Source organism: Brachyhypopomus gauderio, chromosome 5 (genome assembly GCF_052324685.1).
Source record: "Brachyhypopomus gauderio isolate BG-103 chromosome 5, BGAUD_0.2, whole genome shotgun sequence".
NCBI lineage: Eukaryota > Metazoa > Chordata > Actinopteri > Gymnotiformes > Hypopomidae > Brachyhypopomus > Brachyhypopomus gauderio.
The window spans coordinates 3,830,225-3,857,555 of NC_135215.1; the positions used below are offsets into that span (position 1 = coordinate 3,830,225).

Genomic DNA, 27,331 nt, shown 5'->3' on the forward strand with positions numbered 1-27,331 from the left:
TGCAGCCGAATATTGGAAGATCAACTGTGTCTATCGTTCAAACATTTCATAATGAAAACATGTATGTAATTCAGAAATGTGCTCTCTGTTGTAATGCTGCACATTGACATACTTTCTGACATGTTATTCATTTTTTTTTTTTGCATTTTTGCATTCTTATACCATATAGGATATCAAGACTAGCTCAGTGGTAGCAGAGGTTCCATTTTCACACAGCAAGAGGAGGCTGTATGTGCTCAGGTTGTTTTGAATGTGTAGAATAAGTTTCTAATTTAGCAGTTTTTCCAGTCAGTTGTCTGTCCTTTCTGAATTTCAGTCAGTGTTTTTGTCAACAAATTGCAGTGCGAACAATACCGTCAAACAATATTGCTGTAAAAATTTGATTCCAGTCCAGTGTCTTGCTATCAGTCTCCCACATACAGTCATGTGTAACTTTGTGTTCCATGTAAGTTTGTATGTGTGTAACATGTATTTGATATACCACAGAATGTGCAGCGTTCTTGAAATCAAAAGCATAGCTAGTTTCCATCAGAATATACAGTCTGCACTGACTGTGACTTATAGTTGCACTGACAACATGACTAAGTATTTTGACTGCCTTGTTCATAGGCAATGGCACACAGACTAGATATTCTGATGGCACTGACAAATTGACTGACCTAAATATTTGATTTTGGGTCAAAAACAAAGAATTTTGAGTGAAGTATCTGCTTTTGCAGGTATTTCATCGAGTTTTGCTGTTTGCACTAACTGTTTTGAGAAATGCACTAGTTGTGATGCCAATGTAAAGCATGATGTGAGAAATGAACCAAACCGACTGGGAAAAACTGTATACCACAAATACCACATACCAACCTCTTGATATATTTGGTAAATTCACCACCTCGCCTCAGGGGGCAAGCCCAAGGTGCCCATTAGTTTATAAATGAACAGATTTAAAGTGGGGAAATTTTGTACGTAACGAACGTAAGTTGTTGACGGGGGATAGCAAACGTAAATTGTTTAAAAATGGACACAAATTAACTATTATATCGCGATCGATCGATCGCCGGTGGTTGGCGCCAGAGCGAACTAGTAACTCATTGAATCATAGATATGGATCAGAGGCAAATAAACAAAATTTTTTTTTAGGCGTGAGATATCGGATGTGTGGCGTGAGAGCGTGTGAAGATGGTCAAATGCGTGTGTCTCACGCTCAATGTGTGAGAGTTGGCAACCCTGTAATGAAACAGTTTTGAAGTTCAAATGTTACATTTTTTTTCATTGTACACCTGTTGTAAATGGTACACTTGTTGCCCTTTATTCTTTATTGTTATAAATAAATGTTAATTTCTAATCCCTTTATTCTTTTGACATGATTACAGTATGTAGGCTGGGGTTAGGCTGGGGGGGCCTGGCTTTTTTTGGACTTGAGTAGGGGGGGCTCCAAGGAAAAAAGGTTGGGAACCACTGACCTAGACAATGTCCTAAAGACTAAATGTTTTGGAGGGTAAGACAATTCAACAGACAATCCGTACAACACATTTTGATAAACATGACATAAGCAATTTGCAAAATGTGAAACACAGTGTGCACAAGTGACAAGGAGATGTGGAGATTGAATGAACAGTTTTGAGAATTTCAATTCTGATCTGAGAAATCAACCAAATCCACTGAGAAACACTGTAATATACCAGATAAAATAAGGGTCAGGGCAAAAATGAAAACCTGTCTGGGGGCAGGAGACCACCAGTAGATGTTTCATGGCATTAGTCGGTAAGCAGGCTAATGAGAAGCATATGGGATGCGCACCTGTGGGAATTAACTGAGAATGAAACAGGTGAAAGGTGATGGAGATCATACTAGTAGGTGATGGGTAGCTAGGAAATAACTGGAGTGTGTGATTGGTGGATATGTGGGAGCTAGCCTGGTTTGAGGGCATGACAGTTCTCCTTCATAGGTCCCTCTAAGAGCTTGTTGCTAGTTTGACTGGGGCCTTCTCCTGATGCTTATCATTTATATGAGCTTCTAGCGATCATGTGGCTCACTTTTGCTCATCACTTGAAAGTGAAGTCATGAGAACTTTGGTAATGCTAGATATCTGTAATTGAAGTCCGTTGGCCTTAGAGTTGTCCTTTGTTGTTTTTTTTAAATATCCTATCTGTTTCAAATAGCACTGAAGAGACAGTGGGAGGGTGGAGTCAGACAGCGTGGGCTGAACTAAAAGAGCCCAAATGGATATCTGACAAAGAGGACATTCCACTGTAATATGTCAAAGCACACTTGCTATCTGTGGCTTTGTTTATCATCCACATGAGGGACAGAGAACCCAGTTCCTTTTCTCGTGTCTATACTGTTGGGATGAGGGTAATGGGACCCAGACACGTCATTTTCTAGCACTCTTCAAGCATCCGGTGGCTAAATGAACCATTCGATGCCACAACGGGGGTTCTTTAAGTAAGACGACTTCAATCTGGAGCCGTCCTGAACCACTCTCAGAGCTGAAGCTTCAGTCTAGGTGTCTTCCCTTAGCACAACGTTAACCTACTAAAACACTGTTGATAAAGATTCTTAGGAGCTGTATATATCAGTCTACTAAAGTAAATTTAAAGTAAAGTTTTTCTTTTTTGCGATATTTGGGAAAACTTTTCCATTCAGGTTTTTTTTTTCTCATTTTCAAAAATCGTAAAAATCGGGGGATGGAAAACCCACTACAGACTTTATAGCTGCACATGCTGCACCTTTGCTATGCATCCGTGTATGTGTCATCACTGATGACACTATGAAATGAAACTAAAGTGCGTAGGCCCCTTTACAGTGGAGTGGGAGGTAGCACTATCTTTGCAGGTGCAAGCATGAGGGGTAACCATCCCCTTTAAAAAGAGGGGAAGACAGAAACAAACACCTACACAAATAAACCATCCATTTTGCATTACACATATTTATTGACAATATGTTACATCTGTGTGGTACTTTTAAAATAGATCAGATGATTAGTGTCAAAATGAACTGCTCAAACTGATGGCATGATTACACATATTTTGGAAATGTCACAGAAACCACAGTCTCTGTGGTGTGTGACTGTATAGTTCTCAGTTCACAAAATAAAAGTCACTGTCACACATTGTTTGACAGCAGTCTGGGCTACATGTGTACTTAATACATGTATTTAATTAAAATAAAATAAATTAATTACATTAATTAATTACATTATTATTAAATTTGTTTCATGGGACTTTTACTATTTGTATGAGTAGGAGTAAACAGCATAGTACACCATAGACAACAATTTATGATAATAGCATACAGTATAACCTCTGTACATAAGAATCAGAAAGAATCAAAGTTGTTTGTAAAATATATTGTCATGATGACTTATTAATATAGCTCTCCTGTTTTTCTCAGTGAAACTTAGCAATGAAATGTAGAATTGATGGTTGTCACGTTTTGTTGCGTGACTGTTTGGACTGTCTCCCTCTAGTGGACAGAAATGTTCATCACTTTCAGTTGTAACTTTTTTTTTTTTTACCTTGCTATATGAACCGAAGTTTACTGCAATTCGCATTCTGAATGAAGATACAAACACTTCCGTCATCGTGCTTTCTTTTGCACCGTTTGATGAGAATACAACCAACAACAAACTGGACTAGTATTTTAGCTCAGGTCACACTGAAATGCATAATGTATCAAGTATACAGATATGGAGGGATGCATAGAAAATATGCAAGCATCTGTTTCTTTAATGTTTAATAATGTATTGGTGCTGTTGACTAGTGAAAAAGTTGTCAATGCAAAGATTATTAGAAAATTTCACATTACAATATAAAGTATTACAAAATAAAGGCACAATCTAAGACACACTGTGTCCTACATGACTCGGTGTTCCTAAAAGTCACTGCAAACTGAAGCAAAAATGCCAACCCAAATGCTTCTCCAATGCCAACCCACAAAGGCCAGTTCTGGTGCAGTAAAAGGGAGCAAGAAAGTGCATGTGCACACGCACGCACGGACGCACTCACACATATATGCACACACATATGCACACACATACGCGCACACGCACAAACTCAAGTGGCTACACAATTTTTTTAACCTAATATGTTACTTCGTTTTCAAACTAAGTATGCATGCAAATATATTGTTATCCTTATCTTATAAAACAAAAACAAATAACAGTAGGCCTAAGTATTTTGCTTCCTTTGCTCAAATCATGCACATACCTTCATACGTTTACATTTAAAGATACCACAAAAAGTAACGTCTGTCACATATAAAACAAAAAAAGTATAATACTGATAAATATGTATTTTATATGAAATTGCTTGTAATGCCACTAAATCATCTAGATCTTCTTGCAATGCCACTAAACCATAGCGTGTACTGGTGCGTGTACTGGTGTAGTATGCTCGTCGTCGGACTGACGCTAATGACCTAATGTTGTTCCACTATGCAGCGTTCAGATGTTCAATCCTCCCTTTCCTCGTAGGAGTATAACAGGCATGACTGAGTCGTCCCACCTGACGCACATCCCACGTTTATGAAGCTGTCTCACGCGCGGAGCCGCCTGACCACAGCGAGCTTGCTGGAAACTCCTCTCTGCTCTGCTCTGCGGTGAGAACAACCAGACAGGAAACCCTTATGTCACTCACTAGTGAGGCAGCCCTAGGACTGGAGCAGAGTCATGCTTTTCTCCACTACAGGGGACAGATGCCTGGTGGTAGTACAACTGCTTAGGAAATGGGTGAATATCCGTTATTCGTGGCTGTTTTTCAGCTAAACACTGTAAAATATGTGCATTTTTAGAAGCTTTAACCATTTTCTTTTTATTTATGGCTGTCAAACACATACACCATAGTTTTTTTTATGTTCATTGTAGAGGCATCATTAGAGAATGCATAAATGTGACAGCTGCTGTTGTACTACTGATTATTTTTAATCAGTACTCTAGTGCTCTAAGTAAATCCCATGTGCAGGCATTAAATAGGTAGGCCTTCCTCTCATTAGCCAAACATTAGCCACATTTCTGGTTTCTAGTGGTTTGCAGTCTTTTGGTTCATGCTGCTGAACTCAGCTGGCCCAAGAATACAGTGCTGAGTTCACCAATAAAAATTAGCACTTCTATCTACAACATTTTGCATGAATGCATTTCCTATGATATCATTGCTCAGTACTTTTAACAGTGCAATCCTGTGATATATTGCTCTATTTACCCCCCATCATTGGCGCAGTAGTCTCTAAGGAGCAACCTTGAATTCCCAGACATGGGTTAGTTAAAGTCTTTATGATAAAGAAAGATAGACATGCACATCATAATCTTACATTTACCTTTTTAATTCACACTGTTCCATTAAACCACACTAATCACTGGCGTATGTATGTGGCCTTACGTATCAGCTCTTCCATTTCAGACAATTGTGGGTTGAGGGTACACATTCTATGGAATCACTAAATACTAAATAACTAACACAGCACCTTTTCACACAGGAGGGGAATTCGTAGTGCAAACATATGCACATAGTGTGGTTATTTTTTTCTTCAGGTTCTTCTCAACAAGTGTGGTTACCCGTCTCAACAAATGGTACAAGCTGCTTACATTTGATTGTTGGGTAGGTGCTTTATGGACTGTTGAAGGCTTTAAAGCATGTGTTTAATAGCTAACACTGCATTCTAAGGGAAGACAAATGTAGACATAACCAAAGCCAAGATTTTGTTCCTCAAGAGTTCAGTCAGACTTTCTAGTATCCGTTCCATGGTCACTGAACACTGAATCAAAAAAACATACATAGCAATATTTAGAAAAACATAAATATAACTTGAACAGTACTAACTCAAAGCATTGCCCAAAGCTTACCGATCTGCCACTGATACTGACATTGATATGAAAGCCAAAGGACCCACCGTTACCACACGGTGGTTTATGTCATACCCCAGTGAGTACTCTGCTGGACCAACTCACAAGTATCCACCAATCACATGTGTGATCACTGTCACCTGTTTGCATCTCTCTTTTAAAATTCACAGGCCCCTAATGCTGAGGCTCTGCTTTAGCCTGCCATACTGATGCTTCGCTCTGGCATCAGTGACGCCAAACACTCATACTGTCATTTTCTCTGTCTTTGACTGTTTGCCTGAATTTTGTGTGAACTGTTCGTTCACCCACGTTCATTGTTTGCACTTGCTCCTCGCTCCCTAACTTTCCCTCTCCAGCCATGATTCAGAATGCACCGGTAAGACTTTGGGAATAATGATCTCTTGCTTCACCCATTCTAAAGAAGCCGCATACATTTTTGTACCTGTAAACGATGTACATGAAATGCACTGAAATGATCCAAAAGTGAAAGTATCATAATAACCGCTCAGTCAGCTGACAAATTCAAAGCCCTCCAGAAATATGTTTCACTGAAAAGACCACTGCTATTCAACGTTCCATTTACATGTTAAAGTGAATAAATAGTATGTTATTCATCCTAAATGTATTTCACCTAAATGCATGAATTATATTCATTCATTCATCTTATGAACTCACTTAATCCATGTTAGGATTGTAGGGGGTCAGAGCATATGCCAGAAGTCCAGATTGGATTGCAAGGCAAGAACTGCTTAAAATAATCTCAACAAATGTCCACACCATCATATGTTGCATACTGTAAATAATATGATCTAAATACATGATGTTTTGAATATTGAAATACAAACTGCAAGGCATAGTTTCTAAGAAACAATCACCTCCATCCCTCCCCCTCACCAGCACCAACTCTCACCACTCTGTGTCATGCTTCAGATGTCTCCCACACTTATCTGATCTTGAGATTAAAGTGTCTAAGACCAGAGGTGACAATTCTGTCTGTGTAAATTACATATGCTTGGTGAGGCAACACCCTGAGATCATGCTTTATGTAATATAAATCCATAAATCAACATGCAATACAATGTGCTCGGGTTTTGTCACACATGCTTGTCTATCTCATTGTACAGTGCTTTTCATATGCTCGCAGCGTACACAGGAAACCGATGGCTATATAATGATAATGCCATGTTGTATTGTTTGTTTTAAGCAAAAGAACAGTTGACCTAATTGTCAGTGGTTTTTCACAGAAATCCCACGCTTCTGAGCCCATACAGTGACAGGGCAACTGTGCCATCTGACTATTTATCCTTCTTTCTATGAATCCTGTTGAGGAAATCACCCATGTTTGGGGCTCTTTAGGAGCAATACACCTCTGATTTAAAAGAAACCTTCGTAGACGAGCAGGCCACAGAAACCCCAAAACCCCAAGAGCAACCCTTGCCGCCTCCATAAGTCGCTCTCTTTCTATATAAACCCCCTAACCCACTCTACTAAACATCATTCACTTGCACAGCCTCCTTGTTCTTAGGTAGCAACAAAGCGCACATCTGCCGTGAGGAAGCCAGCACCGAGAATGGATTCTTACTTCGGTCTCCTACTGACGTGCGGACTTATCGTCGCCTCGCTGACAGAAACGGCTGGACGCTCGCTTAACGTCGACAATGATGTCAAAGCTGTGTTGAAGCATTATGTGAGTATTTTCTTCTGAAGGGGATTGCTGCTGTGATGTGATGCCTGTGTTCTGTGCTATGAGGGAGACGATCTCAATGTTCTGTTTTATGGATCAGTAACACTGAGTAATGAGTAGTAATATTAGGTTTCCAGCTTACACCTGCAGCCATTACCAGTGATGACGGAGTGAACGAGACCCCATGTCCAATGTTCAGGATGCTCGAATCGAATGATTCTTTTCACTGATCCACAACAGAGTCTAGAATGAATTTTGAAACAGATCAATTTGGTGATTGGTGATCTTTGAGAATACAATCTGCTTTCACTTGTACTCAAATATAGAAGCGTGAGTACCTTGTTACATGTGGGAAACAACTGTTTGTGCAACTGTTCTCAGACTTCATGTTTTCTACTTTCTGCAGAAATTAACAGGCCCAGAGTGGGTGGGAAAGGCAGTTTTCAGTCCTTATTTGGGGAAAGTTGACGTAAGTTTGGCAACCGTGCCTGCAGAACATACCTGAGAAGGCTCACGGAAGGAACAACAGTCCTGAAGGGAACATGCGTCGTGATGTCTGTTCCTTTGTCTCATCAGGACTCTTGCACTTGTGAGAAGCTGGTTCTCTTGAGTATGCTGAACGTTTACACGGACATCTTTTCGGACATGATGACCAAGTCCAATGACAAGAAGACTGACTTGGAGAACCTCAAGAAAAATGTGACCTTCTTGAAGGCCAGCAGATACACCAAAGAACAATCAGTGTGGCAGCAGCTTAGAGACATTGAGGCCATAGAGGTATTTTTGATACATCAGTCCAGTTTTACGCTACATGAATTACGACAATACCAAAAATTTATATTACAATATAACAGTATGTTATGTTCAAAGGGGGATTGCTATAACCAACAATTGCAATACTTACATTTTTGTTTTAAATCAGGTGACCAATAGCACGATTCAAGGAGGAGCACTGAACAACTTTCTCTCCGTGTACGACGCAGCTTCAAGAGCTGGACAACAAATGAAAAAGACTTAGATGCCGTACATCGTACACCGTACCGTAGGAATTCTGCGTAGAAACAGCAACAGAGAAACAGAAGTCTAAAGCCTAGTGCCTTTTTGTTATCTTATTTATCAAACTTAATTTAATTGCTAATAAAATGTAATTTAACATATTTATTGTAAAAAAAATGCACAGCACTCTGTACTGTAAATGTACTTGACTAAATTCACTGTACTGTATCACAATAATTTAAACTATAACTTATTATGCAGCACAATGCAATGTTCAGCGTGATGTGTTTGGTTAATGCGTATCTAAAATAAAAGTGAAAGAAATCTGGATATGCTGAACAAACTCTTTGTGATCTGATTTTGTGCAATGCTTTGGGCATTCAGTATAGAACCAGCGACACGTAAACATAATAAAATAAGATCAAGGATATTCGTAATGCCTGGAGCATCCTGGATCAATGAGGCAGACGCATTCACTGAGTAGAGCAAGGTTTAAAAAGGGCAAATCCACCATCGTAGTCACGGTCACGGTCCAGGGTCATTGATTATAGAGAAAGTTCTGTCACGTTTGGCTCCGCCCCATCCCTAGACACAAAACAAAAAAAAAACAGGAGTCTTGAAGACACAAAAACAGAGAGAAAACAGGACAAGGGAACAAGAACAAGTGAGCTGAGTATGTGCAGGACTGCAGACATATGAACAGGGACTAACACAAGATATAGCCTTAGTCTCATCCTCCCTGGTGGAGTCCATACAGGTCTGAGAACCAGGTAGTCCGTGAAAATGGCCACGTGTGGCTATCCCAGAAGCAGGCCGAGTGGTCTCCTGGGCAGGCCCCTCTCTGGCCTTAGGTCCAGGTGACAGGCCACAGGAACATCCCATCTGGGCCACGAGAACAGGAGATCCCTTCTGGACCACGAGAACAGGTGCAGGCCCCAGGCGGGCCCCAGCAACAGGTGCAAGGCCTCTTAATTAAGCCGGGCCACGTCTGGAGGTCTCAGGCGGGCCTTTGGGACAGGCAGGGTGACTGCAGGGGTGAGCCAGGCAGCAACTCCTGTGGAGACATCCAGGGGACATTGCAGCCGCTGGCCTGGTGCCCTGTTGAGCGGAAACCACTGACATGGCACCCTGCTCCCGGACCTGGTGGGTATGTCTCTTACCCCCCCCCCACCCCAAAAATCATCAGCGGAGGGAGTTTGAGGGATGCAGCGGCGATCTCCTGCGGCTGCGGGGTTATTATGTAACCAGAACAGGTGACAGAACTTAACAAAGAGACAGGGCAGGAAACGAGCAGGAGGGACAAAAGACGAAGACCAGAAGGTTCGGTGCCAAACGCGACAATATCTAATACACCAAAGCGATACTAGCATTTATATCTCTGGGGAACCATAGGCCTATAGCATCATTACACTTCATGACTTGATTAATTCACTCAAGTTTGCCATTTCAGATTTCTTCATAGGTACAAATGAAGAGATTTCATGAAGAGTTTTCATTTCACAAGTTATCTGTGAGCCTACTGTGGTAGAAAAAAGTGCATGCTCCCCATTCATAGTAGGAACTTTTAACTGAACATGCAGAGTTTCGGGGAAATTATGAATCAGAGTTTTGTTCCATCACACCTAACTGATGCTACTATAGGTTTGAATAATTTGACAAGGTGTTTAGGACTACAGCCAGATTGGATTGAAATTACACCCATGGATATCCTGAGGGCCAGAGCAGGGCCCCTCTGATTTAAAGAAAATGCTTTAGTATTTCAGATAAAAGTTTCTCTGGTTTCATAATGCTCAAGGCTTAATGGATAATGGATAGAAGCCATTCTTATTCTGTCCACTGGTGTGCCTTGAATGTTCTAATTTAACATGAAAACATCCCATAAAAAATAGTGCTAGAACTTACAAAATCTAATGACATTAAAATCTAATGTTAATTAGGTTGTGAGTAAATCTAAAACACAGGAAGACTGCAACCGCGAGCTCCCTATTGGAAAAGGTGTCTTGTGACTTTTGGATCTAAAATCACTGCACCAACAAAAATAACCAACGAATTGTTCAGTGAAAAGCTGAAAAGAAGAGACACCGTTTTTTTCAGTACTCAAGATGTCAACTTTAAGCACTACAATAAAGGAGAAAACTCCATGGAATATGGTGTTAAGCAATACGTTTCTAAAAAAAAAAAAAAAAAAGCACCTGTAGCACATTTCAGTTACTTCCCAGGATGTAGCTGAAACAGTCAGAGGTTGATCCATTAGTGTCACTTCATTCCCTGTCTTCATGTGTTATCATTAGGCAGCGTGTAGCAGAACTATTTATAGCTTTTTGAATTAGAGTCAATTCAGAAGTCTCAGCTCGTGTCTGAGTCCAATCTGGAGTCAAATCTGATGTTTCGAGTCTCCTTCATGTTTGTTCCATTGCTACTGCAATGCTAAGCTAACAAGTGTATTGTTTAGTAACCTAGATGTATAACAGTGGGGTTAGGCAACAGGGTGGGGTAGAGTTAGGACAATAAACACCTTTCCTTAATGACTCAAGGCTCATAGTAAAGTGAAATCTGAACCTTATTTTCTTGCAACTCTAAGTCACGTACATGAGTAGCGTGTGGTTGGTATAATCCCAAATATGGTCAGTTGTCTGAACAAGTCATCAGATTACTTTTAAGAAAATGTCTAAAATTCTAAGAGCTGAGAAGAGAAACTGAAACTATGCGGCCTGTGTAAAGCATCATGGGGCTTGAGGTGACTTAGAGCTTACCAACCCTATAGCAACTCTAAACCCATGTATTTCAGTAGCTGACATGCCTGCGGAAAACCAGCCACACCGAAGAATCTCCAGAGTTGAAGGTGACGCAGAAAAGCACTGACTGCTCAATTCCAGGCGCAGTTTCAGAATCAGCTCAGGTGCAGAGCCCAATTTCCAGCCCAGCTCAAGTTTCTCCGATATCCTGGAGAGATGACGAAGTGGGAATGATACCCTGACTCAGGTTTTTTTTTTTCCATTATGTATGTGCCACACGCCTAATCAAAACCTTTCAGTTGAATTCAGATGTAAATCAAATTGCATCGCATTATTCCAGAACTGTATAGCACCAAGTTAGCATTATCTGTGGTATTATATAAACTCTCAAGATGTTGTACCCTTCACAACATCATTGTCTGACATGATTTTCACTTTCTACTACACTGCAGTAGCATCACTAATGTGTTGCTAAAACCTCTATGCAACCATGTGGTGCTAAAACCTCAGAACATCCTTTACTGAGTAACACCAGCACATATTCCAATCATGTGAAATAGCAAAGTCCACTTTTGCACTCTTTAACATAGGGTTATGAGGTTGTAGGTGTAGCTATTAGAACATACAACAATATGACTTTTTCAATCATTTCTTGGGATTCTTTATAGTTTTGATTGTTGAGTCGAGCAGATTTCTGCATCACTGAATGCCATGCAGGTTTGGGTTTTAATGTTCACACCTGTTGGTTGACGTCTCTGGGTAAAATCTGAATTGGAAAAAAATGCAACCGAATGCAATTTAAATATGCCCGATCGATACTGACACAACTACCACATATTTAATGTAAAATAACAATTTTAATGATACTGAGGCAAAGACTCTCAATGTTGGGAGAGATGATGTTAATTATTGTGTAATTCATGTCATACATACTGCCAATGTAAAGGCAGGTCAACACCCATAGTGATCAGTGATGGCTTAGTTACTTTGAAAAAGTAACCCGATTTCTGATAACTGATTAATCCTTTACTTAGTTAGTTACTGATTACTTGATTTTAAAAGTAACTACATTAGATAAGTTACTTTAGTAGTTACATTCAGCAGCAAAATAAGTTTCTCCAATAGCCTTCTCACTTTATTGGAAGTGCATTTTAACAGTAACAATCTCCTAACATTTAAATAATGTATCCCCTGACATTACGTTTGTGTATTATTTGTAAATGTAAAAAAGCTATTTGTTGGGAAACGAATTACAGTTACAATTTCAAGCATTTTCAAGTAGGCTTACTTTAGCCTAAATTCCAGCACCTTTCAAACCTGGAACACAACGCAACATTAAAATTCTTCAGGTAAATGTTCATTCCCCTGTTTTTGAGGGGTGTTTCTTTATACTAACACATATTGTTATGGACAACACTGCAAAGAATGACATGTAAAACGCGCTCTCGCTCTCACAGGTTCGCGCGCAGTGTGCGAAGTCGAGCGCTACGGTCAGATGCAAAAGTATAACTGAGCCAAATATATCTATATATTATATATATATATATATATATATATATATATATATATATATATATATATATATATATATATATATATATATATATATTTAGAAAGCAAATATATATATATTTTTTATTAAGGAAAATAAAAATAGTAACGCAGTTACTTGGCTAAGTAACTTCAATCTGATTACTGGACAGGAAATAGTAACTCGGTATATTACTCGTTACTTAAAAAAAGTGGTAAGATTACCTAGTAACGCTTTACTGACATCACCAATAGTGATATAAAGCACATTAGGTGCATATTCAAAAATAAAGCTTTTTGAGAGAGTTATCTCAAAGTGTTTATCACCATCAGAAAATAACGAACTCAAAGTATCCAATTGTCCAAGGGACCGTTGATATGTGTGGCTGTAGTCAGCGATACATGTATGTAGGAGTTACGTCATGGGCAAAATGACCAAGTTTTAACACTTCCACTAGTTCTCTGTTAGGCTAATTTCTAGTAAAAGCTTCAAAGTTGGTGGGATCTTGCGACCCATTAGGGGTCTCAGCAGCTACACACGCTCTACATCATCAGAAAGATACCCAGACCGCAAAACCACCAACAGCTCCACCCCGTGCCATCCTAGAGATTCCAAAAAAGTGGTGTGGTAAAGGTACGAGATGCCGTGCATTATGCATTGTGATTTATAGGAAACTCAACTAAGTCACCAAGCCACAATTTTCACACTTTGGCCCATCTCCTCGCTCTTTTTCTCACTACAGAGAAATCTATAAATACTGTCTCATTCACACAGATAGAGACATTCAGCCTTTGGCAGAGGCAGAGAGAGACAGCAGTGGGCTAAGAGTCAAAAAGAACCGACAGGCGAAGAGAAGGCACAACTGGGTTCGACGAGTCGGATTATCTGTGAGAATTTGGTAGAAGTTTGGCTCAAACTTTGGAAGAAGATGAGGATTGTGCTCTTGGGAATATGCATCCTTGCTTTTGATTGGATGGCAAATTCTGAGGCCTACCTCCCAGAGAATACCAAGAGATACATCAACAAGCTGAATGACCATTATGTAAGTAATTAAAGTGCCATTCACAGCATATGTGAGAACACAAGTTAGACATGATAACACAAAAATACAAAATAACACAAATCAATGAGGTTTGCCAGTCTACTGGATATAAAGTTTTCTAAAAGTTTGCTAAAAGTTTGTTCATTTAGGTTTATAAAAAACAGATGTTAAAATAATACAGGAAGTAGCTTCACCTATCACCCCCAATGTCTGTGAAACCTCTAGCTATGTGGGTAGTGCTTCGTTGGAAGCACATTAGTTTCCAACCTTGTTACACTGGCACTTGTTTACAGGGCAGCAGTCATGAGCTCATACCACAACACATTCAGTAGTATTGTGCATGATGCAGGTCATCAAAAAACCTTATCAGCCTGTACACTAAACTGATGTGAAGCTTGGATGCAAAGATGCAGATTTGTAAATACTAATGACCTTGAAACTCTCTGAGACATTCATAACACCTTGAGAATGTTGGGACTTTACATGAAGTTTACATGATTTACATGATTCTTTACATGAAGTTTACATGATTCTATTCTTTCTAGAAGACCAGCGAAGATGAAAGATTGTATGACGGACATCCCATCTTCCGGAAAAAGCTGGAATACTTGACGAAGAACGCTGAGGTAATCACTTTAATGCCACAATGTGTAATATATTGAAGAGAGTGATTTTGTCTATAGTATTCTATCTGTTTTGCAGGTCTATAACATGTATTTATGATGGACTACCCCTGCCATTGACACAAAACTATACACGTATCATGTCATCCACTTTGTCACAATGCCTACACTAACGCTGCATGTTTTGTCTTGCTCTTGTGTGCAGAGGGGTGAACAGAAACTCCTGATGACAATCATCCTGGATGCATATAACAGAATCTTCACCCGAATGCAAAACGAGACGCAGGATGAATCTGTGCGAAGAGACCTGAAGAATGTAATGGAGAATCTGAATAAGCTCAAAGAACACTACTTCTCCAACAAAAATGACCTCAAGAAATATGCCAGTGAGGTGTTGGCTCTTAAGGTAATTCAAGTGGGAAAAGACTAGTGATTTTTCTATTAATACTCCTAAAACTGTCATACATATGGGAAAAAAGCGTTTATAGGATGAGCCTAAGAATTCTATGGAGAAGCAATGTCTCCACTGCTTAAAAGGAAATGGGTTTTGGAAAGAAATCTTGAGATATCCTGTGTGACATAGTACACTGAAATGACCATAAATGAATTACAATGAATCCAGCCTTTCATCTCTCAGTATTAAAATGCCACCATTTTGATACACATTGATAATAGCCCTGTTCTAACCTACTGTGTCCTTGCAGGAAAGTGACCCACTGGTGCAGCGTAAAGCCTTGTTTGAACTTGAGACTGTCTACAGTGCCGCAGCAAAACTCATCCAGAACCAGAGGAGACGACGACAAGCCAAAAGGGCCCAAAGGCCTCGCTCATAGAGGAGCAGTGGTCTCCTCAAGACTGGTGCAACTGTATTTATTCCAAGATACTTCTTTTTATATTTGTATTTCTAAACCACATAATTTATTACAATTCTTAAATTATTAACTTAAGTGTGTAAATTTTGCTATTTGCATTTACTATTTATTTTGAGAAAGATAAAAATATTGTTTTTTATTATTTGGATTAATGGGTTATTCACTTGCTAAGGCAAGTTTTGTAAGGTCTATGACTGAATAAACTGAAAACATTTATTACAACTTTTGGTTTGATTGCATTTCTTTCCTCCATATACTGTATATAAACATAACTATGGCAAAACTTGTCAGTTTATAGCCTGTAATGTCTGTTAAATCATTATTGCACTATAATCAAATATAAATGAAATATGATGTAACCCCAAAGCTGCCTACTCAAAGCTCGATTTATAGGTGATGTCATCACCTCCACATTTTGCTCAAAATTTGCAGACTTTGTCAGGCTGGGCTGTACAGGATGCTTCCCCAATGGTACACATAAACATAATGTGAAAGTGATTGCACATAAACCTTGAAAGTCCCTACAGGGATTAGTGAACATAGTCCTGACATAGAAGAGTCCGGTCCCGAAGATTTACCTCCATGCAGGATTAAGTTCTAAGCCTAATCTAGCACAACTGCTGCTAACATTAAGACTCAGTTTTAACCTTAAGGCTTTATGAAGCACTATGGGTGTGTAAGAGCGTGTGCTGCATGGCTGGTATTGGGAAGCCCTGCCGTACAGGTCCTGGTTAATGGAAGGATACACGTAAGCACGTAAGGTCCTTCACTTCCTGATCCCGTTAATAAACACACTGCAGAGCCCAAATAGCCCCAAAATATATTTAAAGATTCTGGCTTGCTGTGAAAATCTGCATTTAGAAGAAACAGAATAAAAAGTAAATCTCTGGAAACTCCCTCCCGTAATGTTACACGTGAAGAGGTGCACAATTGACAAACTTTTGAGCTGATACAACAAAATGGAAACCACTAAATAGTAGGGGGTTGTACAGGCAGGTTAATACCTCATCATGTACTGCACCACAGAGACAGCAGAAAAAATATCTGTAAGCTTCACACCCTAAAATGAGATTTACTGAACAGAATCAATATACAACGGATCTGAACCTCTACCAGACATGAAGGGAAAAGTGCATTAAGGTGATTGTTCCTAGCTGATACAGAAGCATTAATGAATTACTGAATAATTACTAAACAATTACATATCTATGCAAATAGCTCTCCTACATGTCTATAGTTTGCACTGTGCTGCATAGAGAAAAGAAAACAGACAATACATTCATTTCACTTTATTAGTACTTTGCATACTACTTTATGTGCTCTTAAAAGTGAGGTCGTCCAGGGAGTTCGCTGATGCACAAATCATGGTGACTGTCTAGTAGTGGAAAAGTCAGGCAGACTAGTAAATACCTTAAAGTTGTAGGCAAATCTCCATTGTTGTAAGGAATGCCACCTGATCTCCACCTAACCAGCCTCACCTGACGCTCATCACCACACCCCCCTGTATCTCTACTTAAACGCCCACATTCCACTTCCTAGTCGCGAAGTATTGCCGACACATGCCCCGTACCAAGCCTTTCTATTACCTGTCTGCTTTCCTGTGTTCTGACCCTCGCTTACGTCCCCGACCTTGTCTCCTGCCTAGTCCCTCTGTACCTCCTGACTTCTGCTCCCCCGGTATGACCCTGGACCGTCCTGACCCCGTCAAGAGAACGCTTTTGCTACTAGTCCTAGTGCTAGTGATTCACCTGCCTGTTTCTGTACCAACGTCTCATTTCAATAAAAGCGGTGTTCTTCCGCATTTGGATCCCTCTCTGCCTGGTCAATACGTTACAATTGTAAGAGATTTTGCTTAGGTTTTAATTTTCTTTGAGTACAGAACAATATCTTCTCTCTCGTATCCAAAACAGATAGATCAAAAAGATTTTATTGATCGATCTGCATCAATTGGGATTAATGAGTTCCAGAAGCACCAGAGTGACCTTAAAATCAAACAGGTCAAACGGGAGTTAATTGCAACCCAACCGGCATGCTTCACTTCAGGCAGGTGAAATTAATACTCTGGCTGCTATGACCGCTCTTTTGTCCGGTGGTCAGGACACGTGTTTATCGCCTGTAGGACCTGGACTTGACACCTGGGTGGGGTTGATGCCCTCTGCCTTCACAACACCTGGTATCAGTAGTGGGATTTTGCTGCCACAGCCAATGAAAGTGCTCTAGTGGTTAAACAACCCGCCCCCTCCCATGAGGGGATGGTTTGAAGCCATGCGTAAACCCTGGTGAAGCAAATGGGCGTGGCCCCGGATTATAAAGGGCTGGAGCAAGACGGACTCGTCACAGAAGGTGTGAAGTGCAGGTGTGTGCAGTCTCTGAGTATCGTAACCGTTATCTGACATTGTTCTATAATTAGAAACTAGGGCATCCTGCCAAGAATCCCATAAATGGCTTGACCTCAATGTGCCAGTCATAGTGCTGGGGAATCATTCGTTTTCATTTTGCCACAAATCAACTTCTACTGTCACAAATGAACTTGACATGTCTGCTGCAATTGTGCCTCAAGGAGAGAGACACAGTCTTCAGTAGACCAAATATATAGCAAACGTCATGTTTCATCCAGGTAGATGTTCAAATACGGCATGCTGCTGTTGGAATGGAGATGCTGACAGGTTGCAAAAACAAGCAGAAAAGGTCAAGAGGGAGAATGAGATGAGCTGATGTCATCAGTAGGAGTCGGCATAAATTCAGTGATATGGGGGAGAGGGAATTTGAGAGAGAATCAAAGAGAGATGAAACCAGTGCCTCCTTTCCACTGCTACAACCACACAGAGGAACAGGCCTTCACTGATCAGATCAGTCAGACAGTCAGACTCAGACAGAAGCAGCGACCAGTGCAGTACATCAAACAGTTTCTAGTGTTACTAGCTGTGGCAGTAAACGTGTGCAGAAATGGAGCACAAAACTGAATCTTTCACAACTACCAGATTTTGACCTACTTGTCATAGAGAGACTCTGCAATTTTCTGCTCTGACTTAGGAATTTGAAAACACTCCTTCTCATCTTAACAATCTTCATACAGTAAGTTGCACATGCATTTGAATGGGTCTCGGAGATTCTGTCTAACTTAAAACATAAGAAGCATTTAAATTCTCTATTAGTCTTGGCATTATCAAATATGATGTTCTACAAAGAGGGTAAACAGAAAGGGTGGGCGTAGAGCGCTGACCTCTGGGGCAGGGGGACCTGGGACACTGCTACTGCCAGATTTGCTCTTGCTCTATGAAAATGCAGTCATGTGACGCGAACATCTGAGCATAAATGATACTGAGCCTGATAGATTTTCCAGAACCATTAAAGAAGGTCTAACTTGAGTACGACTCTATATTTCCAGCAGAGCAGCTGTCTCAGAGCACAAAGTTTGAATAAATTTCAAGCAGATGTATAACGATACAGTCCAGGGAACGCTTCAACTTAAGACAACATAAGAGAGTTCAAACATGCAGGTAGAGAAAGATGAATGACCCATGCACCGCACTGCATGCAAAAGCAACAGTTTACTGACGTGTACACGTATGTGATTGTTCCTCTCTGAGTCATGACATTAGACCATGACGAGGACGCCATTTTTGACCAGCCTGAGCGCATATCATGAGTCACGCACTAAGTTCTTGGGAGCGGCCACGAGGGGGGAAAGACAGTTTTTTTGAGGCAAGCTGTGAACTGTGGCCCCAACACCTACTTCCTTCAAGGGCTCATCGCCACGGATTTACTTGACATTATGAGCTACGCAGTTCCATACTGACTGATTGGGTCTCTGCCATCTACAGAGTGAAGGAGAAATATGCGGCTTGTCTTAAAAAGGTGACAGTGTGGTGGGTTCCTCGTGTCTTTTGTGTTTGGACACACACACTTTTGGGCAGATATGAGGACAGCCAGTTTATTTGGATAGTTCATTTCAAAGCAAGGGAACACAGGTACCGTATAAAGTGCACACAGGTACCGTGAGGAAAATGAAACTTAGTTCTCTTCCTAGCACTAAGTAATTACACGTAGCATGTGGACAGTTTGCAAGGTGAAGGGTTTTCATCATTCCCCACTGATGTCGAGGTGAAACTTCCTCTGTGAATTCCTCTGACATGGACCTGGGCCGCGCTTTTGACGGGTTTGACGGGTGCGGGTTTGTCTCATCTGTTGCGAGGTAACTGAGAAACCCCCACCCCTCGTCATTTCTGGTAAGTAGCAGCTGATGAGACTTCCGATAAGCGCGGCGTGATGCAGACCACAGACTCAGTGCTCCCCTGCACAGCGCGAGTGCAGGCAGAGAGAGACCCATGCCACTGCAGAGACGCCTGACCTGCATGCCTCTCTCGAGCTGGTGGGCTTGGAGCAGACACCCGGGAGGCCGTGAGGGAGGCTGTGCAGTATTGCAGCTTTCACACCAACTAGGCTTTTTGGTGGAAAATGTGTCAGCTACTGGGGGCTGATCTGTGAATTCACAGAGAAATGGAAAGTTAAATTCTGAGGATTCTTTATTGTGATTGCTCTATGGCAACAGAAATGTGATTCTCCCTGATAAAGGCCTGTGTGTGTGTGTGTCTAGACTCAGCAGTTTCTTTTTAACTCAGAAGCTTTCCTACATATAAAGTCAATCACGAGCAATAGGCCCCTAGGACGCTACAGGAGAATGAGGGACAAATGTGGGTAATTCAGGTCAAGAACACCCAAAAACATGAACCTAATCATGCTATAGTTTTCTTACCACTCTTACCAATCTTACCACTTTGGCATTTAAGACTGAACTTAAAACACACTGTATAAACGATCCATAACCAGTCAGGGTTTCTGAACAGAATCGAAATCACTGGCAAGTGGCCCCGCTTTGTGTGTCAAAGGTGTCATGACCCAATTTCATGTCTAAACAATGTGTTGATGTTGCTATGATAAAATTATGAAGCTGTTCACACTTGCTAAGTTTCTTTATTAACTCACACTACAACAGACGGATTAAATTATAAGACAGCATGGTAGCTCGTGTGTGGGTATCTGTGTATACAGCTTGGTGCTTGTCTGAAGTTACAAAGAAGCATTGTGGGAGTTCAGAAAGTTCATATTGAAGCCCCAGAACAGAGGGAGCGAAACATGAAGATAAAGATCAGAAACCAAGGAGGTCTGTATTTGTTGTATATTGTATTGTACATTGTACTGTAAAAACAAGAATACAGAAAATGGAACAAGACAATAAAATCACAGCAAGATAGTGATGATCTGCTTGCTTCAGTGAAATGCAAGCAAGCACAGCTGCAGGTCGATGATGATGATGACGATGATGACGATGAGGATGATCTGTGAGGACGTGAGGAGGGTCCGGGCGTTGGGATGAAGGGGTGTTGTTGTGGGACCTGCTAAATCCTGTGCCTTCTTATCGTATCATGACCTTATCGTATCAAACAAGCTTTGGCATGGACAAACAGACCTGGATTTGAACATCTACAAAGATCAATTCTCATTTTCTATTGATTATCCATTCAGGTTCTTTCACTTAACCTCAGTGTTTCAGTACATTGTTTGTCTTTGAAGACCTAAGAATAAAAGGTGCGTGTTTGCAAATGAACGTGGCTATTAGTTGCGCTCAAACCAAAGAGGCTTAGTTTAATGTTTTGCTCAGTCTCCCAGCATCCTAACTAAAACTTGAACATACATTATCAGCATAAACATAACTCATGCGCTTCACCACTTCATTTGCATATAGAAAAAAGCAGAAGCAAACAGGTTTCCATAAGCTGTCTTCTCATAACAACTCACTTCCTGTGCATTTTCAGTTGCAATGCACCCTGCGTGGTTGTGAAGGTGTGGGGACAGGGCAAGGCAATGAACAAACCCAACACCAAGACAAGAAAGGTTGTGACAGTCTGACACAGTCTTCAGTAGGTGCTGTGAAGTGAAGTGAAGTGAAGTGAAGTGAATGTATGATCACACAAGACAATATGATAAGAAGAGACTGAGGCTCTCTAATGAGTAATGGCTTGAAGCTGATGTGTATATTCATGACACATGAAATCTAAAAACACACAGGTATCTAATGGCTTGACTGTCCCAAGCACGCTGTCTCTCTGTTAGATTTTACAATGTCTTTCTGTCAAAAATGAAAAACTCATCATAGCACAAGAAGACGTTGGGAAATACTGATGATTCAAGTGCTCCATATACCACCCACTGCTGAGTAAACTCTCTCTCTCCCTCTCTCTCTCTCTACCTCTCCCTCTCTCTCTCTCTCTCTCTCTCCCTCTCTCTCTAACTTTCTCTCTCTCTCTCTCTCTCTCTCTCTCTCTCTCTCTCTCTCTCTCTCTCTCTAGCACTCTACAGCCTGAATAGAAATTTTAGCTGAAACTTTAGCTGATACCTTAGCTGAAGTTCAAAGGTTCCTTGTCAGTGATTTGGTTATTCCTGCATCTACAGTGTACACGCGAGAGCCCTTGCATGCATACCATGGCCATGAGAGTGGTACTGTTTTAAAACAGGCATTCCTGTCAGGAATCTATCATCTTCTAAATACAAGAGTCTATGTGTCTTAGTTTGATGCACACAAACAAAAGCACATGCACTCTGAGTCAAAAAACACTACAGTGCTCAGTATGATAAACATTTCAGATGTCTGCTGATAGCCTGAACATCTTTACTGCTTCTAAAACTAAATATACATGAGTTCTGGAAAAATCACCTGTAATTACAATAATTCTGAGATAACTGTGCAAGTACGTTTTTTCTGCTTTAACTGTGTGTCACTGTGGTTATTCTCAAAAAGTGTCTGCTGGTTTGTGGTTGCTTCCGCTCGAAGTGACCTGGACATGGTCATGGTGTTGGTTTTTTAAAATAGTTCTTACAGTTAGTAAGCTCTCAAGGTCACTAGAAAGGGCCTGGTGCGGAGCAGAGGACAGTGTTGAATAAGGGTATTTCCACTCACTGCGTGTTCTTCTGTGAAGACAATGCTCAAGGAACCTGACAAGAATATCCAAAACCAGTCAGCACAAGACAGCAAAGCCTGCCAAAAGACCACACCCGATAAAGCATCATGGCCAGCTCAGTTTTCAGCATGTTGCAAAAGCGCATGAGTTATTTGAATTTCAAAATACTTTGTGTAATATCGTCTTTCGTATGTGTAGTGCCATTGGTGTGTAATGTTTGTATATAACGTTTTGTATGCTTAGCGTAATAGTCTTTGTAAGACGGGAAGAGTAAAACGACTACCTTCACTGTTTAAATTGATTTTTGATTTTAAATCAAAATAAAAAGCATAAAAAATGATGTCAGCATTACAAGAGGATGTCAGTGAAGGTAACAGTATGTGTGGGTTAACTCATGCATGTTACGGTTTCTCTCTCCTCTTCTAGACTACAGATGCTTGGCCATACAGCTGTGAAATACTGAAGCTATAAACACTGTAAAACAAACACTCAGTTGGATGCAGCTCTGCCTATGGCAGTGTTTCTCAACCCAGGCCTCAAGGTTCCAGTCCCAGCAGACAGACCCATGGTTTTTGCTCTGACCAAACTGTGAAACAGTCAGGCAGACCGTGACTGGGCTGAGGAACACCTAGTGCGTGAGAAGGTTCCTTACCATACATTTCATGCTCAGCAATCTTCAAAATGTTCACAAAAACAAGGTCACAAGAACACATGCATAACAAAATCATAAAGCCAACATGCAGTCTCTACCACCATTGCCACACAAGTGTCAATTTAAAATATAATAAAAATCACTAGATTGCACAGAAAGCCGTTGATCTATGAATAGTTTATGAAATCATATCTAGAATGAAAACAGCTGTTAAGGTAGGGGCTTTCCTCTGTTGGGCCACTTCTGCTTAAACAGCATAAATTACTAGTATGTTGTACTACTAAGTTTAATATGAGATTACTTTAATACACAAGGACTTACCCTGGACCTAATCATGCTTGTCAACATAAGTATTTATGGGGCATGTTTGTTAATTTACATGTATTGAGTTTTTTTTTTTTATTACACTTATGGTAATACCTTTTTGTTTTCATTTACGCTCTTTTCTGGCTTGTCTCTGGGATACAGAACCTTTGCAGGTACTTAGGGTAACAGTAAATTAGCTGTACATTTACCTAACTTTTTTTTACTTGATTGAAAATATCATTGAAATATCATATTACTAAAATGTAACAGCTGAATTCAGTTTATCAGTAACTTTTACTTCAACAAGTGCTGATGTCAACAGTTCTGAGGTTGAAACATAAAGGTAAACTCTGCCCTCCAGTGGCCAAACGTGTGTACAGATTTAGGTTACGCACACGATCCTGGTAAAGACCCTCTGTCTAGCGTGTTGTGTTTTCTGATATGCTGATGCATTTTCTAAGGTTTTATCTAGACACCTTGTACTTAAAATTATATATAGACTGGGACACACCTTACTGTCATTCCAATTTATACTTCACCGTGTGTATTCAAATGAAATTCCGTTGCTTTGGCTGATATCGTTCAGGATAAACAGCAGCAGTAGTGCAGGTAGCCCAAAGTATCTATAACAAAGTATTACAACGTATGGCAAGTAGGAAGAAGCTGTTTTTGAACCTGGCTGTTCTGCTATGAAAAACTGCATAACCTCCTTCCGGAAGCCAGCAATGAACAGTCCGTGGTGGAGGTGTGAGGGGTCTCTGTTTATGATATATACAGAGGGTCTATGTATATATATTAATATATTAATCTATACAGATAACACATGTAAAGTGTTACCATCAAGGCAACTGAAACATTCATATTTTATGCAACTATTTGCCCTTAATATTATGTACTACACTGTGATTTAGCAATTATAGAATACAAGAAAAAAATGCTGCTTATACGGACTTGTTCTTTGCCATGCCAATGACTCCCCCTGGTGGGGAAGTGGAATTAAACCACACACAGAACACACACATTTGTTTGCCCTTCATACGGCCTCACTGCCCCACCCGACACCACCAAACGTCAAACTCTGCATTCACACAAGTCATATATCCTCTGTCTGTGGGGTGTAGAATCAGACAGACCAGTGTTTCTTTTGTAGCATAAGTTAGGTTTGTAATGAGCATCGCCATGTTGGTGCCGACAGTAACAGTACAGTAGTGGGAAAATGTTGGCTGGTCAAACGTGTCTGTGGAGCCGTCCTGTGGGATGTCAACAGCATAGGCTGGTGCTGGGGGTGGGTTGATGGAGGGAATGTTTTCCTGTTGTTCAATGATACCTTGATTCTTTATATATTTTCATGGATACATTGATGGAAAGGCTTTTCAAATGAAAGTGATGCAACCAGCAAATATACAGAACTATGCAATTCAATAATTGGTTGCCATCAAGGCCAGTTTCCTTTCTCTAGAATTCGAATCCCATTCATAAAACAAGAAATCATAACTAAAATAACTACAGTGAAAAGAAGCTGTTGTTTTTGTACTAATATATAAAGCAATGCATGTGCTGAATGGGAATTTGCGTGAAAAGGAAGCACCTGCTACTGTCCTCATGAGAGCACACATCCCCCCCCCACCGCCTTGGGGGCCTAGCTCCTGACCTCACCTTGAAGGTCATCTCCTCCTCGCCATCTTCTGCCAAACTTGGGCCTCCCAGGCCATGCATGTTCAGCTGCACAAAGGCTGCTGTTCTCAAGCCTGTCTCAGGTGCACCAGGACTGAGACATAAGCGCCCAGGAAGGCCAGCACAACTTGCACATGAGATGAATGCGACTTCTGGTGGTTCTGCGTTTTGCATTTACAGAGGTCCTCCCCAGATTTCAAAGCCAATTTTACTGTACTCTCAAAATGACTTCAGCAAATACCTTGTAGCTTTTAATTAACTTGCAAATACAATGATCAAGGATGTTTTACACAAATATGGACTAAGAAATACTAATACAAAAATCGTGTCAACAATAGAAAGGCATAGCTTTTAATATTATAAAAGCCATGAAAAATGTAAGGCTTATCATGATTGGAATAGCATAATAACACCACATGTGATAGGCCTCAGTAATAATAACTACTGAAGCGGACTTTGTCATCCCACATTCCAGACGAAGCATTACCTGAATACATTGAAACCTTCTTATAGCTTAACCCCAACACAGGCTTGAAGAAGCTTTGTAGATTCTCTAGCTTAATACACACAGTGACAGTGACACACTGTATGGGCTAAAGCTAACAGGCTTTTTTTGTACAATGTTCTCTTTATGAAATTCAGCAGCCTCAATGTAGGAAATATTAGAAAAACTTAATTTTGCAAGCTCCCTCTGAATGAAAAATGGCCATTATAAAATCTGATTGGTCTAAAGAACTAAAAAAAATGTTGCTAGCATTACCTTTTATTCAATTGCCGACAAACATGTGAATAAAGTTATACCCAAGGCAGCTATCTTATGACAGACATTCCAAAAATGTTCTAACCACATCATGAAACGTATCCAAACACACATGGACAGACTGACACGGATGGATGGATGGATGGATGGATGGATGGATGGATGGATGGATGGATGGATGGATGGATGGATAACTTATTCACTAAGAGCCTCAGAGATCAATATACAAAGGGGCAGAGCAAGTTAGCAAAGCTGCTTGCTGCAAAGCTCCCCCTTTGCACACCTTTGCAAAACAAAGCCACATGACTCTTGCTCATTAGGTGAAAGGGGAAGAGACAGACACAGCCACACTCCAGACTGTACTTGGTCCCTAAGCCCTTTAAGCAAATCAGATCATAGAATCTTTGAGTTAAACAGTGACAGTGGAATCACTATGGCAACAAGATGCAGATGAGCTAGCAGGGCCGAGCACTTGCAAAACAACGGGGAGGATCTTTATTGAGCTGGTGAGACCAGAGGATGTAATAAAGCCCATCTCTGACCAAGAGAGCCTGCATATTCATTCAACATGTACACAATAATTGACTGTTGATCAATACAGCATTCAATACAATACATTCAATACTTTATTCCTGGTACAGGAACGTAACTTGTATTTCCACTGGACCTGAAATAGTTAATTAAAAATGAAAAGAAAAAGGATGAATTTAGAAAAAAGATCCCTTAGTCCTCTTCAGCATGACTGCTGAGACAGTTTCAGAGTTTGCCTTAATCCGACATTTTAGGCGGATCTCTGATCAGATCACACCACCACATCAAAGCATTGAAGGACAGGAGGCTTGCTCCATAAACAGAGGATAACATTTCAGAGCTGTCAACAGGACCTTCAGAACATCACTCACCTGATAAGCCAGCGTGGTCCGGCGCCGCTCACTGTATGACAGGAGAAGCTGGTGGATGTAAACGGCCTCACCTGGGCTGCTGCAATAACCCACAGGAACTACTGGTGTTTACAGCCTGCCTCAGCCTGCACATCAACCAGAAGGCAACTGCGGGTGAGGTTAACATGGAAAACGTTGAGCATTATAAAATACCAAACCACCTACACATGCAATGCTGCAGACTTCTTGTTTTCATGGGCACAGACTGAAAGAACAGCATATAACTACAATTAAACAATAACAGCAAATGCTATCAGCTTTTATTCTCCTAATTGAGTAGTTACCACAGCATGTGCAATAGTACACAGCATGTGGGTGTACTTAAAATGGTTTTAATGTTCCCGTCTGAATTAAACTGATTTGTGACTCTCTGTAAATATAAAAGAGGAAATAAGCCAGAAGTGAAGCTTACTGTACCACCTCACAAGAATGGCAAATGTGACAGATTGTATAACACAAATGGACTTGAATATAGAATAATTACAAATCAAACTTCCACTCATTCAAGTGTAACCTACACCACACACCTCAAGGGAGATATATAACACTGCACCCAACGAGTTACCTCAGACACCTTACATGCACACTTTAAGGGCCCAGGGATACAACAGCAATTTGAGATTGTTGTTGCAGCACTGACACCGTGCAAACATGGGCCGGGCTGTACCCAGCGGTGGCGCTGTACCCAGCGGTGTCCCTGGGCCACAATCACAGCAATGCCCTACA

General features: G+C 40.6%; 2 protein-coding genes and 1 long non-coding RNA gene across 8 annotated transcripts; 2 read left to right on the top strand and 1 right to left on the bottom strand.

Annotated features, from left to right (window-relative positions):
• Positions 1-2,958: 2,958 nt before the first annotated feature.
• On the bottom strand, positions 2,959-26,699 carry LOC143514144 (uncharacterized). 4 transcript variants are annotated; one of them, XR_013130769.1, is made up of 4 exons: positions 26,567-26,699; positions 8,419-9,095; positions 8,016-8,221; positions 2,959-4,585 (listed from the first exon to the last, which is right to left on the bottom strand). It is a non-coding gene; the product is annotated as an uncharacterized LOC143514144 (long non-coding RNA). The 4 variants fall into 4 exon arrangements; XR_013130767.1 differs by lacking the exon at positions 2,959-4,585 and adding an exon at positions 7,769-7,914; XR_013130766.1 differs by lacking the exon at positions 2,959-4,585 and having other exon boundaries at positions 7,769-8,221.
• Positions 7,051-8,564, top strand: ifng1r (interferon gamma related). The gene is made up of 4 exons (XM_077004998.1): positions 7,051-7,517; positions 7,921-7,983; positions 8,091-8,291; positions 8,437-8,564. Exons 1-4 carry the CDS (start codon positions 7,401-7,403, stop codon positions 8,530-8,532), a joined length of 477 nt encoding a protein of 158 aa, XP_076861113.1. The 5' UTR covers positions 7,051-7,400; the 3' UTR covers positions 8,533-8,564.
• On the top strand, positions 13,597-15,442 carry ifng1 (interferon gamma 1). 3 transcript variants are annotated; one of them, XM_077004502.1, is made up of 4 exons: positions 13,597-13,818; positions 14,364-14,444; positions 14,647-14,847; positions 15,146-15,442. In XM_077004502.1, the coding sequence occupies exons 1-4, from the start codon at positions 13,705-13,707 to the stop codon at positions 15,272-15,274; spliced, it is 525 nt and encodes a 174-aa protein (XP_076860617.1). In that variant the 5' UTR covers positions 13,597-13,704; the 3' UTR covers positions 15,275-15,442. The 3 variants fall into 3 exon arrangements, with proteins under 3 accessions (XP_076860617.1, XP_076860618.1, XP_076860619.1); XM_077004503.1 differs by having other exon boundaries at positions 14,367-14,444; XM_077004504.1 differs by lacking the exon at positions 13,597-13,818 and adding an exon at positions 14,147-14,235.
• Positions 26,700-27,331: the final 632 nt, after the last annotated feature.

Excerpts from the sequence above, each read along its gene's own strand:
- ifng1r (XM_077004998.1), top strand. The coding sequence starts at position 7,401 with ATGGATTCTTACTTCGGTCTCCTACTGACGTGCGGACTTATCGTCGCC. Across the intron at positions 7,984-8,090 it reads CTTATTTGGGGAAAGTTGAC|GACTCTTGCACTTGTGAGAA; the intron begins GTAAGTTTGGCA and ends TTGTCTCATCAG. Across the intron at positions 8,292-8,436 it reads GAGACATTGAGGCCATAGAG|GTGACCAATAGCACGATTCA; the intron begins GTATTTTTGATA and ends GTTTTAAATCAG.
- ifng1 (XM_077004502.1), top strand. The coding sequence starts at position 13,705 with ATGAGGATTGTGCTCTTGGGAATATGCATCCTTGCTTTTGATTGGATG. Across the intron at positions 14,445-14,646 it reads ACTTGACGAAGAACGCTGAG|AGGGGTGAACAGAAACTCCT; the intron begins GTAATCACTTTA and ends TCTTGTGTGCAG. Across the intron at positions 14,848-15,145 it reads GTGAGGTGTTGGCTCTTAAG|GAAAGTGACCCACTGGTGCA; the intron begins GTAATTCAAGTG and ends GTGTCCTTGCAG.